General features: G+C 41.1%; 1 protein-coding gene across 1 annotated transcript in view; it reads left to right on the top strand.

Annotated features, from left to right (window-relative positions):
* The window catches only part of LOC127020744 (protein FAM169B-like), a 33,045-nt gene extending 28,922 nt beyond the window's left edge, over positions 1 to 4,123 (top strand). The window contains exons 8-9 of the mRNA XM_050903525.1: positions 2,662 to 2,738; positions 3,737 to 4,123. Coding sequence (XP_050759482.1) covers positions 2,662 to 2,738; positions 3,737 to 3,958 — 299 coding nt within the window. The 3' untranslated portion in view covers positions 3,959 to 4,123. The remainder of the gene's footprint in view (positions 1 to 2,661; positions 2,739 to 3,736) is intronic.
* Positions 4,124 to 14,217: the final 10,094 nt, after the last annotated feature.

Genomic DNA, 14,217 nt, shown 5'->3' with positions numbered 1-14,217 from the left:
TTCTCCACTCTGGTGCACAGCTCACTGGGTATCGCTTTCCTTTACACTGAATGTGCTGAACAGGCTTTATTTCATCCATCTTCAGTGGAAAATCAACCCACTATGAAAACAGTATTTAAAACAGTGTGTAATACATGTATTATATCTGTTTTACATAGGGAATCTACTAGTGTGCTTCTTGTGCTTGTATTATCCCAGTACTGTGCATGTTATGCACCCAGGGAAATACCAAGGGAGAGTACAGGGCAGATAACGCCTGCTAAAACTAGAGGAGAGTTTCCCTGGTTTTGCTTTGTCCTAAAGGCAGCATTACTCCTGCATAGCTCTGTCTGATAACTGGTGAGGAAATAGCAAGAGAATTTTCCAGGGCTTCATGCTATCTGTTAATAGTAGATAAAGCAGAAACATCTTCTGAGTGCAGGAATCCTTTATCATCTGACCTAGTGTGCTGCTTACCATACACGCAAAGAGAAGCTTGTGTTTCCCAAGCTGTGGTATAGGGACAGAGAGGAAAATGACGCGGCATAGAATGGAAACCACTGGAGTTGTACGCTTACGTGTTCCATACGCACACAGTCATTTAGATCTTCTGCAAGTTTGCAGACGACACCAAGCTGAGTGGTGCGGTTGACACGCCTGAGGGACGAGATGCCATCCAGAGGGACTTGGACAAGCTCAAGAAGTGGGCCTGTGTGAACCTCATGAGGTTCAACAAGGCCAAGTGCAAGGTCCTGCAGCTGGGTTGGGGCAATCCCTGGTATCAATACAGGCTGGGGGATGAAGGGTTTGAGAGCAGCCCTGCCGAGAAGGACTTGCAGGTACTGGTAGATGAAAAGCTGGACATGAGCCAGCAATGTGCCCTCGGAGCCCAGAAGGCCAACCATATCCTGGGCTGCATCAAAAGAAGTGTGGCTAGCAGGTTCAGGGAAGTGGTTCTGCCCCTCTGCTCCGCTCTCGTGAGACCCTACCTGGAGTACTGTGTTCAGCTCTGGGGTCCCCAACGTAAGAAGGACATGGACCTGTTGGACCGAATCCAGAGGAGGGCCACAAAAATGATCAGAGGGATGGAACACCTCTCCTATGAAGAAAGGCTGAAAGAGTTGGGATTGTTCAGCCTGGAGAAAGGAAGGTTCCGGGGAGACCACATTGCAGCTTTTCAGTACTTAAAGGGGGCCTATAAGAAAGATGGGGACAAACTTTTTAGCAGGGCCTGTTGCGATAGGACAAGGAGTAATGGTTTTAAACTAAAAGAGGGTAGATTTAGACTAGATAGAAGGAAGAAATTTTTTACAATGAGGGTGGTGAAACACTGGAACATGTTGCCCAGAGAGGTGGTAGATGCCCCATCCCAGGAAACATTCAAGGTCAGGTTGGACGGGGCTTTGCGCAACCTGATCTAGTTGACGATGTCCCTGCTCATTGCAGGGGGTTGGACTAGATGACCTTTAAAGGTCCCTTCCGACCCAAACTGTTCTATGATTCTATGATTCTATCTTTAGGGGATCACTTGGGAACACAGTGCTTCATTCCTACTTGCTCTGTTATGTAGAAAGCAAAACACAACGTAATTCAATATTGTCAGCTCCAATCTGGATCTATGGCAACAACCATGAAAACAGACAAGTCTTATTCTGCTCTGATTTCTTAGATCCCCGTCGACATTTGCAATGCTGTGTTTTGGAACAAAATTATTGAGAAGAAAAATTGAAAATTCTGCTCATATTACTTTTTTTCCCCCCCCCAGTACTCAGGGTTGAACACTATTAATGTTGTTGTAAGAATTCTACAATCATAGATATTCTGAAAAAGGTTTCTGTAACCCTGAGGTCAGAATTTTAAATTTTGCAAGGTTATGTGGCTGCATCTAGTGGCAGTACAGATAAACTGCAGCACTCTGTTTACTGCAACTGATGCTTCAATTTGGATGTACACAGATACATAGACACATATATACACACATATTTCTGTCTGCATGTATATGTACCTATAACAATAAAGCTCTTTAGCATGTTGTCACACATAGCTGCAATCGTTCATTCTGAATTAATTCTTATTATTTGAAAACCGGACAGATTTATTTACAGCAAATAGTTTCAGTAACAGGAACAGTGACATTTCTCTTCTGGGGCTGATTGGAGGAACAGAAATCATTTAACGTGATTTGGTCCTAGTTGTTAAATCTACCAGGCAGTGAACTGAGCTGTTTTAAAGTAGTTTAGTAATATACGTAAAGCATGTAAATATGAAGCTAACACAAAAAATAAGCGAACCAAGCAGGAATTAAAATCAATTTCAAATGATTGCTTATAATCCTTTATCTGAATTGGTCAGAATATCTGCATTTTCTGAAAGGGAGGAAGGGATATGGGTTTTCTGTGTGTAAGAGGTGAATGGATCATCTATTTAGCAGAACTTTCAAGCTAAGAAGGACCCAGAGACATTTTGTTTCTAGTACAGTTGTTCACCTTAGTCTTTTGTGGTAGTGTCATCGGGCACCCTGGTGTGGTTAATTAACAAAATGCAAGGCAAGAGGGGTTGAAGGTAGCATTCAGGTGGCTTTTTCTGGTGTGTTTTTTAAATGAAAATTGCCATGGAAGTCTGCTAACATTTTTTCCTTTTTAATCTCTTTCTGGGACAAAACTATTCACCCCATTTCTCCAGAGGCTGAAGTGGGCTCTCGTATGGAGAATGCTCAAACCAGTAAACCGAGACAATCAGATGTGGACCAGAGGAATAAGGTACAGTGACTAATTTGCTATTTGATGACTTTCTTTTTCATTGGCCTTTTCCCTTTTTAGTGAAGTATTGAGATTTAAATATGAGAGACCATCACAGACAACTATAATTGTTTTTTTACTACTGACCCATAGGTTTACGTAGGTAATCATAGCTATATAATATATATATGTACACATATAATTGATTCATATAGCTATAGTAGTTTGAGAGGCTAAAGACTTCAGGAAAGTTTTCGCTAAATGTTTTAGTTTGATCCTTACTGAGATAAGGGAACTGTAACCAAGCTGGCATACAGTGAATTCCAAAGTTTGCATATGCAATGGCTTTCTGAACTGAACTGTGATTTTTCCTGTGCCTATACAGGGGCTTGAGTGTGACACCTTTAGAATGAGTAAGCCAAGCTCTTTACGGTCCTAATTATTTGATCCCACTACTGAGCTGCAGATGTAACCGTGCTTAGCTTTTTGCAGAATGGAGGCCTAAAACAGGCTGAGACGTTTGAACGAAGCCTAAACCTAGTTAGGGGTACGTGTATCTGAGAAAACAAATCACAGTAATGAAGCTTTTTCAAGTAATAAAGAAAAAGGAGAGACGAGTGGAAGCAAAACAAAGAGCTGTAGGGGTTGTTTCCCCAGCACATTTTGGTTGCCGCACAATTAAATCAGTTTGTTTTCTTCAGACATGGGTCTCCTCGGGGAGCTATGACAGCACTGGCCCCTGTGGTGCACGCTCTTGCGTTATGTGCTGTGGTCATGGCTTCAGAGCCCACCCAACCAGATCAAGGCTCCGTGTACTCCCAGTTTTCTTTATGCACTTCTGGGAACTCAGGCAGAGCAGCAGGAATGAAGCTGTTCTATACAAACAATGCAGCTAAGTTTCTTGCCTTGCATGTTTATGGTGGCCTTGGTTGACAGAGGCAGTTTATATTAGGATCAATTCACTGTTTATGTTGTTTGTGTGTAATTTGGTGTTCCCTCTGTCTTGGTTCTAATTTCAGGGCGTTGAATACATTCCTGGTGTTGGGAAAGTGGCAGGAGATGCCACAGAAAAAAAAGATGACACAGCAGCAGCAGGGACTCTAAACTCACAGGGTCCTGAACAAGAGGACTTAGAACAAGGTGCAGGCAATATTCAACAATGCAAAGGTTTCAAAAAAAGAACAGGCCCTGGGGGCTTAGTTGGAGACAACGCCACCAAACAATTTAGAGTTATACCATAACTGCACTTTCAAAAATCAGCAAAATCTCAGTATGGTCTTAAAAATTGTAATTGACTGTTCATAGTTTGTAACACTGGAGAGATTTCTTCAGGTAAGATACAATTTTTCTGCAAGACACAAGTTCTCCATCTTGTGTTTTGTTTTAAATAAAGCTTTTTTTGCTAATTGTCCTTTTCTTTTTCTTCTCACCAAGTAATTCAGTAGGAGTTGAGCCTAGTTATTTCCCTGCTCTGAAAAGATTTTGTTGGATTGCATGAGATGTCCAAAAGGGAATAATTGGAGGGCTTGTAGATACTGATGTAAGAAGATATTTCTATGGAAACCACATCCTGCATTATGGAAGAGAGATACCACAACACATGTTGGTATCAGAATGCCAGCTGTAACCTTCCTTTCAAAGCGAACAATTGATCTTGAATTGCTTTCATTTGAGCTCTTCTAGCAGAAAAATCTGCCTTAAACCCTGTGGTGGACAGGATGACATACAAACTCCATTAACGCAGAAGAAGTTTGGTACAGAGAAGAAGAGTGAGCAAGCTACAGGCCTTAAACTGCCTTTAAATTCAGGCACAGTGATCACGCTATGTGTAAGTTCAGGGGGTAGAACTTTGTGTAGATTACATATTGCATGTTTTATTTCCTGTAGGCTCTTTCCTAATGTTTTACATTTAATTAACTTGGAAGTATAACATATTTCACTAGATTACTCATGTTATGGCTTGGTAAAGGAATTTTGTTCTTTCACCACAAGCTGGTTCTGTATTAGAATTTTTTTTTTTAATGGGGAATTTCTAAAGCTTGAATGTTGTATTAATGATTACAGATGAAACTCTTAAGGATCAGATCTTTAGTCCAGTGGCAGAGAAGGCTTTGCAAAGGCGTAGGCTCAGTGGTGAACAGCAGTAGGGTCTTGATGAACCTGAATAGATCCAGCAGCCTGTAATTCTTAAGTGGGTGCCTTGGAACAAGGAGAGTTAGCTATTTCTTTCCAGAAACTAATCCAGCATTTCTAGGGAGACAGTTCTGTAGGCAGGCATTGTAGGTACACTGTAGGGATGTATATTTTTCCGCCTGCACGGCATAATTGCTCACACATAGCTCTGTCACCCTGTTTTTGTTTAAGGTCATGATTTAACACAGCGTTTATTCATGTATCCAAGTAACTCCTCCCCTGTTGAGCTGCTCAGTAAACCATATGCCTGAGACACATTGAAATCAGACCTTTCTAGGCATCTCTTAAAAAAAAAAAAAAAAAGCTATAATTGGAACTTGCAAGTTTTTGCCAAGAGAATTAAAACACTGAATTGTGTGCCAGCCTTAATCATGTTGCTATGGTTCTCTTGTCTCAAAGAGAATGCATTTAGGACTAACTTTATAATCAGTTGATCTTCAGGTTGTTGATTCATCAAGTCGCAAAGGGTGTGCTATAAAGACTGCTAGAAACTGTGTGTCCTCCTGTGCAGCAGCAGCCTATATTCTTACTTAATGTACGGTTAAATACACACCTTTTTTTTTTTTTTTTTTTTTTTTAAATACAATATTTGTGAAGAGTTGCAATACCAGTTGCTCCTAAGTATGATAGAAAATGTTTATATCTGTCCTCATGAAAGCTGATTCTGGAGTTGCAGTAGCCTAGCAAACTAGCCTCATGTCTAGTTTGCACATAACAGCCTATATTATAATTGTCAGAGTAAGGTAAACTGCAGTTGTTCCAGCAAGTGGGGACTATTAAGAATTTTAATCTGATTTAAGTCTTTCAACAAAATTTTATCTGAGAAGGCCCGAGGAAACTCTGTATGAATTTGTATTAGAATAAAGAAGATGCATAAGGTACTGTGTGCGGAATGGGCAGACACCTAATTTGATTAAATTCATTCTATATCTGGGGACACTGAGTCAGAGGGAAAAACAGCAATTTTTCAATATTGCCAAATTGAATCTCTGTTTCACCTCTCTATTATCCAGTGATCCACTGGCTGCATTAACAGCCACTTTACTGGCTGTTCTCACAGACAAGTTGCTTCTTTCCTCTGTGTTAGAATTGTCTTCCTTGATTATGTTTAGCTTTTTATTTTCTAAGTAACACTTTTTCATCAAAAATGCTCATGATGGCAACTGGGCATATTATAGAAGTAAGCAAAGGTGCATTTGATGAGGTGGTGTTGGCAGATGGTACTTTCTAATCAAAGAAAATGATCACGTCATCCTTCTAATCAAAACTTGTGACAATTAGGGATGTTCTACATTCAGTTCATCTGCCCTGCCTGGCAAATGAAACACACCGAGCAGAAACAGTAGAATAAGAGGATACAGACGTTTGCCCATTATCTATATCCAGTAAAGAACGAGAGCCAGGAGTTCTGAGTTCCTACTTAACGGTACTAAACTCCTGGGCTACAGATTGCGGGAGGACACAGGCTTGCTCCATATTATTTCAGAAATGCTGACTTACAGAACGATTAGTCTGAATATTGATTTTGTTTCTTTTTTTTGGTTTGTTTGTTATATTAGTGCTTTAAGGTATCTGATTCATTTAGAAGCTTGGACCTACAACTCATTCTTGGCAGTCTGAAGTGCTGCTTAGTGAGATCACAAGAATCCTAAGAGGGTCTGAAGCAGAACCAGATCCAATATCTTCACTGTCTTAAAAGAACATAATAGGAAAAAAAAAACCCCAACAGCACAAACATCTTTTTCTCACAGTGGAAGTTCTTTCATTTAAAAGAAATCTGCATTTACTCAAGGGTAGGATGGTTTCAGAGTGCTGGAAAAGTTGGCAAAGACTTGAAAGAGCATTCCAATTTTCAGAGTTAAGTTTTCAAAACCTTGGATTTAATCTCTTTTCTGAATCTACGCTCTGGTGGCTGCAGCTTGACACGATGGTATTTCTGCTTAGGAGACAAGGAGGTAAGTGTGTGTGCGTGAGAGATGGCAGACCTGCTGAAAGGAAATTTGCACCTATTGTTCTTATAAGCAGAGACACTTAAGTCTGGCCTACAAGTAAGACGTTAGACATCAACATTAGTGTTAGCAGTGATCTGGGTGGGTGTGTGCCAACTAAATAAAGTATTTGAATCGCCCTCAAGACAAGTAAACATATGGATTTTAAGGCTAGAAATTTCATTACGTTAATCTGTCATGATGTTTCACATAATGTAAGCCAGACAATTTCATGCATGGTTGCTGTATCAAAAATCATTGGTTTTGGTTGAAACAACCCATTTTTTAGAAAGATGGTTTTGATTTGACAGTTTTGATTTTCAGATGTTGGGCAGTGGGAAATCTGCCACATTCATTGGCAAGTTGTTCTAAAGTTTTGTGTTTACAAGTGCACCCAATTTTTTTAGTCTGAATTAATTTTGTTTTAGTCTCCTATGGTGGATTTTGCTTTTCTGTTTAATGCTGAACTGTGGCTCTGGTACTATCAAGATTCTTTCAACGTAGGGTTGGATACCTTGTGGTCCATCATGACATCAGTGAACAGCACTGGTTTTTGGGTCTGTCGCTGTGAGACAGATTTTCCTGACCTTGATTCATTCTTCTTGTCCTTTCAGAGAGACTTTCAATTTTTCCAATTCCTCTTAGAAACCTGAACATCATCAGAGACCCAGTCCTAGTTACAATCACGCTGACCGTTATGGGTTAGCATTTCCCGGCTGCTGTGACCTGTGGTTGTAAATCATCACGGGATTCTTTTGTGCTTGTGGGTGTCTTAATGGTGAACATGCACTGTAAAACTTAAATGACAAGGAGGAATTAAGAGGTATCTGTTTTAATGCGTCGTCTTTAATGGCCACGATGTCTGCGGCGTACTACTGAAAATGTAATCGCTCCAGCGTCATCTTTATTGTTACCACGAGATGGCACCATTACATAGCTTAACATTGTCGTCATCTCCTGGATGCTTGAGACGGTGCCCAAGATTTAAATACATCACTGGCTGGCTTGACTTCTTCAGAGAAAGGTTACCAGTTCAGAGGAAGGAGGATGAGGGTGTGGTAAAACTCATCTTGTGTTTGCCATTTGGTCTCATTGTATCTGTGGAGTTTGTCTCGAGTGGGCCCTGGGTTGATTTTTTTCAAATATTTGGAAAGCCATGATGAAGTCATAGAGTAGCACAAAATGCAAACTGCACCCAGATTGTGCCCCTTCGTGCTCTTGTCTCATCAGGAAGCCTGGGTGGGACTTTTCCATGTTGTGTTTCATGGTTTCCCAGCACGAGATGATTCTGTCTCAGTTGTTCAACAGATAACTTGAGCATCTAATTTTCCATTTCTGTCTCTTCTCTGTCTACTACGTACTTTGCATCAGAGTACTACTGAGCCCTTTCTTTGACTTTTTTTCGTGTAATAACAGCTGCCATGTTATATGCTATTAATATTCTCAGCATTAGGAAAGCAAGGATGGTCTATATTTGCCCTAAAGGCTAAGTTTCTTCCTTTGCTACTGTGTTTTATATGTGACCATTCCAAAGGAGAGAAAAGCAGATTACGTAAGTGGACGATTTAATCTAATTTTTATTTTTAAATTTTTTGAAATGTTTAATGTTTAGTTTAATTGATAAAATAAAACTTCAGTGCAACGATAAAGTTGTACATTAAAGGCAGCCCTCCATCCTAATTAAAGATTGTAATGCAAACATTTCAAAGCAAGTCATTCTCTGTTCTTCCACTTGCTCTTTGAAAGCCCAATGCTAACTCTATTTTTGGGGTGATTTCCCAGTCCTCCAGGCCTGCAATATCACACTCCATGATTAGTGTGGCATGATACATCTGTCTGCTAAATGGTAGGAGCTCTGTGCAACTCCTAGAGTTTATCACATCAGTAACTTGGGCCAATACCCTTCCCTCTCATCTCTGTGATGACATTGATGTATTATGGGATCTGTTTGGAAACTCATGGACTGCTCTTGAAGGACCTGCTAGAAGTCACCTTATAGAAACTTCTGATGCCTTCTTTCTTCTATTGTTTTTGTGGAAAATTTTTAGAGGTTTAGAAATACAAATTAAACACCCTAAATAACCACTTTTCACTTCCATTACTTGATTATGAGAAGTGAGCCATCCAAAAGACTGCCTTATAACTAGGTGCCAAAGTAGGAAAAAACAACTAATTTGTGTGAACTCATTAGTCTGAAAAACAGACTAACTTGGTACCTTTGCATTGACTGTGTCCAAACAAAGGCTCAGTGACATCCTTAGAGCTGAGTGCGTAGCTGATGTAATTGCGGTTGATTCTGTCTGAGTGACCCATGTTCCTAAGAAAGCCTTGGCAGGTCAGTAAAACACAGCAGCTGATTTGGAGTCGTTTAGGGGTGTTCAAATCCACATTTAGTGTCATTTAGTGTCCTTTCCTGTGGATGAAGAAGGGAGGGAACAGTCTCAACTTCAGTACCTAGCTGGATCCTTCTTAACATTTGCATATCAAGGGTGTTGCAGAAAGAGACAAAATTAACATGTCCAAATAGAATTTCTGCTTTGTCAAATTTATTGCTCAACTGCATAAACAAAGAATGCATCCAGCTATAGTTAGTTGTTTGGTAGTGACTTAGGCCTTCCTTTATGTATTTCTTGTTACGGATGAGCATGCAACAAAATTTAAGTACAGGACAAAAAATTAGGAGTTTGTAATTAGCCTGCTTTTCAGTTTGTTTCCTCTTGCGATCCAACTTGATGGTAAAGTCTCAGTTTAATCTTCTCTATTTGCCTTAGACTTTATCCTTGCTTTATTGAATTTTTCTGTCTTGAAGGTTGTTGGGGTTGGGTTTTTTTTTGATGGTGGTGTTTTGAAGAAACCTTTTTGGTTTTAATTTAAACTGAAGGCTCCATTTTTGGAAGATCAATAAACTCCATCTGGAAGAATTCTTTTCTCCCAGCCACCTGACACTTAGATGAAGTTGAACTTTTTTTTTTTTTTTTTTTTTTTTTTAATTCTCAGGAAGGAGATCAGAGGTTGCATTCACCATGATGAGTACATTTGGGGACGTCGGATTTCATTCACCAACCTCTGATTTGTAAATTAATAGCTCGGCCTCTCTGGACTGTGGTATGTTAAAGGTCAGTGACCATGAGAGAAGAAACACTTCAGAGCTATGTGTGCCCTCTGGTCAACAGGAGTGGCCTTGGCTTAATGGCATTAATTTCATGCTGCTTCTAAAAGATACAGATGTGCAGCATATCTTCAGTCCTCCTACCTGGAAGCAGTAATCCCGTCCCAGCTTTCTGCAAGGAGCCGGGAGGGAGAAGAGAAAAACCCTTCCTAAAAGCGTTAGTTCAACTGACTAATTTTCTAAGTTTCTCCTTGCTTGGCATGTTCCCTCTCCTCCAAACCTTTGATAAGTATCTTAACTAAGATGCATTTTAGGTAAATGCTGTCTTCAAGCCACATGATATAAAAGAGCCTTCTGATTCCCCCGCCCTCTCCAGATCTTGGGGCTGGTTCAATCTTTTTTAAAGCTATTTCTCTTGTGCTGCATGCAGAGCCCATCTGCTGTAATACAGACTGAAATGCTGCTTTTATCCTTGTTTGCGTAGAAGGTTGGTGGGTAAATCAATTGGAGTGAAAGACGTATTGTCCCTCTTTGCTCTATGTCACAAGCACAAATATCTTCCTTTTAAAGTGTCTCTTGGTAGAAGCCAAAGCCTTTGGCACAAGCCACCTCTGCTAGTTTGACCTCTTTTGTGCATCTGGAATGGAGGAGCAGCTCTGAGAAGCACAGAACAAAACCAGCAAAATAGCTAGAGAAAAGGTCGAGAAGGGGTCTTGCTCCCTGTAGACATCAGAAGTTTCTGCAAGATGATATTTAGCATGTCCTGCCTGAACAGTTAAGGCATCAAAGACACTAGCACTTCGATAGGTAATATCCTTGTGAGTTGTCAAATAGATCGCAAAGCGCATTGCTCTGCCATGCTGGGGATGGGAGGGAGGAACCTTATGTCTTTCTACTCATTGAGGTTACTGAGACTGAGAGCTTCAGAGAGCCTTTGGCTTCCAACAGATGGAAATACCATGCTGTGCTCTGTCCTTGCCTGGCTTTTGACTTACAGGCCTAAGCTTACAGAGTGGTGCTGCGGTCCTACAGAGGAATGAGAAGGCAGGTTTCTACCAAAGACAGAGCTGACATCAGTTACAAGCAATAGAAGTGCTTGATTTTTGCTTCTGTATTTTTGCCTGGTCACAGCTTTGCAGTGACTTACTCTCAGACCAGCCAGTCTCTTTGATGCAGCGTAATTACAATGACAGAGGTGATTCCCTGTCCCCTCCCATTCCAGCAATGGGATCTGAAGGGGAAGTAAGACATACTCTGATAATTCACCTCTCAACTTAGCAGGGTCAGGACAAACAATATTGCCTGCCCTAGCCAAGGGAAAAAGCCACTGGTATTAGAAATGCAGGAGGCAGCCAGTATTCTGCTGCTCAGGAGCTAGAAGTGTGGGGAAATACAACCCTGGCAGCTTTGACGCTAGGTCATTCTCTATATTTGTAGCAGTGAATTGGTGTAACTCTGATCAGAAAGAATCATCTTTGCCCAATCCCGTGGTTGAACCCTTGCCCAGGACAGTAAGCTCATATGGTGATGACATGGGCTGAGTTTGTTCTTCATTGTTGTTATAGATTTTTCACAGTCCCCTGGTTTCATCTGCAATTTTTCATGCACAGGCGCAGTTCTGCTTCTCTCCTCTTGTATCCTGCCCAGGAGTAGCATGGAGCCTCAGATGAGTCTCCTTTCCCTCACAAAACCCTGCCAGTGTCTGCAATCAATTCAGAATGACTTACCCTGGATTCACTTGTCCTTACTTAAAAATAAACGTGGACTGCCAGGTTTTATATATAATGCCTGAAAAAAGAAAAAAAAAAAAAAAGAAAGAAAACAACCAAGCACAGAACAGAACTCAGCTGATCCAGAGGCACATGATATAATGCCAGTTTGGCTAAAATCTTTCCTGAACGCTGGAACTCATCCAGGGTGAAACTCACCGTGTTGCTGCTTTCTGATGCCGGCCTCGCTCATTCAACAACCACATCAGTGCTCATCAGTCCTGCCTTTCTGGCCACAGCCTCCTGGTAGTTTGAACCCCTCTGTGTCCTGATGGTGGATATTCGTGGGAGCCAGCATCCCATGGGAGCAGTTTGAACCCAGGGACGCTCAGGCTAAAGTTAGTAGCCGACTAATAGCACCACTTGTTGAGAAATGCCGTTTGAATCTGCGGCTTCTGGTGCTGAGGAGTGAACTCATTGTGAGCAAAACTTAGGCAGGATATATTTTGGGCTTTATTAAATTCCTTTAAAGCTTTCCAAGTCATTTGCAAAGGTGCAGATGAGAGCTTTAGCGAGATGGTAGGTTAAGGAAAAGAAAGTGACTGTTGGCTTGGAGAAAGGGAGGTGATGAATTAAAGCGCCTTTGTGGCAGTAAGTCTCTTTCTGCATCAAACTGTAGTTTCAACCTTCCTCATTATGTTGTTGTTTTTCTTCTTACTGTAGCACAAGCTGTCCTAGCCTGACCTATTGGGTCACAAGATAAAAGGGGTTAGCTAATCGGAATGGAGATCCCCTCTGCTGGCTTACCCCAGTCTTTACTAAAAGTGTGATATGCATGAACACAAATAGAACAACACATCTAAGAATTATGTATCTGGGAGTTTAAGGGGGGGCGGGGTAAAAAACGGAAAAAAGTCCGTGTTGCTTTGAGGTTATTTTAAAAACTGAAACTGAATATGTCAATACCCCTTAAGCTTTTTGGTCTTTAATTCTCTTAATGGTATGGCAGAAATCGTTAATTGTATTATTAAAAAAGCTTTGAAGACTGTATTAATGTAACGTGACCTCGGATCAGTCAAGATCACATTTTCATTATGATTAAAAGATTCTTTGTCCTGAAACATTGATCTCATCTTCAGCTGAATGTGTCAGACGGAGAGGGGATCTTTCCACGTCTGGGCAGTAGATGGCAATATTGCATTTCATTCGGCAGCGTGCTCTGCTCTAAATGCTCACCTCCGAAAGGGGCCATGAACTTTTTCTCTCAGCTTCCAAGAGCAGGTTTGCACTTACATAGTGTATTAAATATTCCAGAAGCAAAACAATTCGAAATTCCATTTTGAATCCAAATTTCTTCAGTGACTGGTGTCGGGTGCCTGAGTTACAAACTGCAGCACCCAAACAGTCCTGATCCTGCATATCAGCTCTGAGAATGAGCATTTGCATGTTAGGGACCATCAACATTGTCTGTCTTGTAGCAGGGATTCAATGAGGCAGTATATGACCCCTGGAAGTAGCATCTCCCACTTGGTTACTGTGATTTTTCTAGCTTTTTGGTGGATTTTCCACCTTTGCAACGAGAGAGTGAAAGCTATATCAACTAGTTTTGTTTATATCATGATTGGGCAAGTTCAGAGAGGTAGCTAGCTAACATGTTGTCTTCCTTTGTACTGTAATATATGGACAGACCTTATAGCAGGTCCTGGAGAAGATGAGGAGAGACACTTTGCAATGAGCTAAGAATCAAGAAGGTGTGTGTTACAGGGTCTTAGACACATTGACTGTGCTGTGCCCTAATGTGCTATGCTGCTGAGTAGGCGGACAAGGATTTCGGAATGAAAGTGACATCTGGGGTCAGCAATTTATGAAAATGAAATACGCTGTGGCAGCTCGAAGATACGGTGTATGTAAAGTGCTAGTCCTTCGTTGTCCTGTGGGCATATGCCATGTGCCTCCACAGTTTTGTGAGGTACCAAGGTAATTGCCTTAAAACTCCTTGCTACGCAGGGTGTTGCAGGATGCTAGCACACGCACTAAGTGATGGGAAGCAGAGGGGTGCGCTGGCTGGTGTTAAAGCTTCAGTGCTGCTGACTTTTCTATAAATAACTGCTGTCTGCTGTAATTGGTCACATCACAGTCCATGGTGATCTTTTATATTATTGCTGGCTGCTGGAAAACTCCCGGAGGCGTAAAATAGATACCAGGAAGATCCTGCACCCAGCAGTGTGTTTCCCCATGCGGCACAACAGAGTAAAACAGAAACAGTGTTTACAAGGAGCTGATGAAGAATTTTCTGCAGCAGGAAGGATGAAAAAAAAGAGATTGCACCTCTCATGATAGCAGCAGGCCATCTCTCATGTAGGATATTGCTGGGTCTTGTGGAAAGAAAAAATCTTCATAGGGTTTCTAGTAGTGCACTGAATGAGTATTATTATTTGCCTCTGACTTACTTGTGGGTATTTTTTGGCTCTCCATAAAATAACAGTGTCTTGCAAGAAATT

Source organism: Gymnogyps californianus, chromosome 11 (genome assembly GCF_018139145.2).
Source record: "Gymnogyps californianus isolate 813 chromosome 11, ASM1813914v2, whole genome shotgun sequence".
NCBI classification, from domain to species: Eukaryota; Metazoa; Chordata; class Aves; order Accipitriformes; family Cathartidae; genus Gymnogyps; species Gymnogyps californianus.
This window is presented reverse-complemented; position numbering and strand designations above follow the sequence as displayed.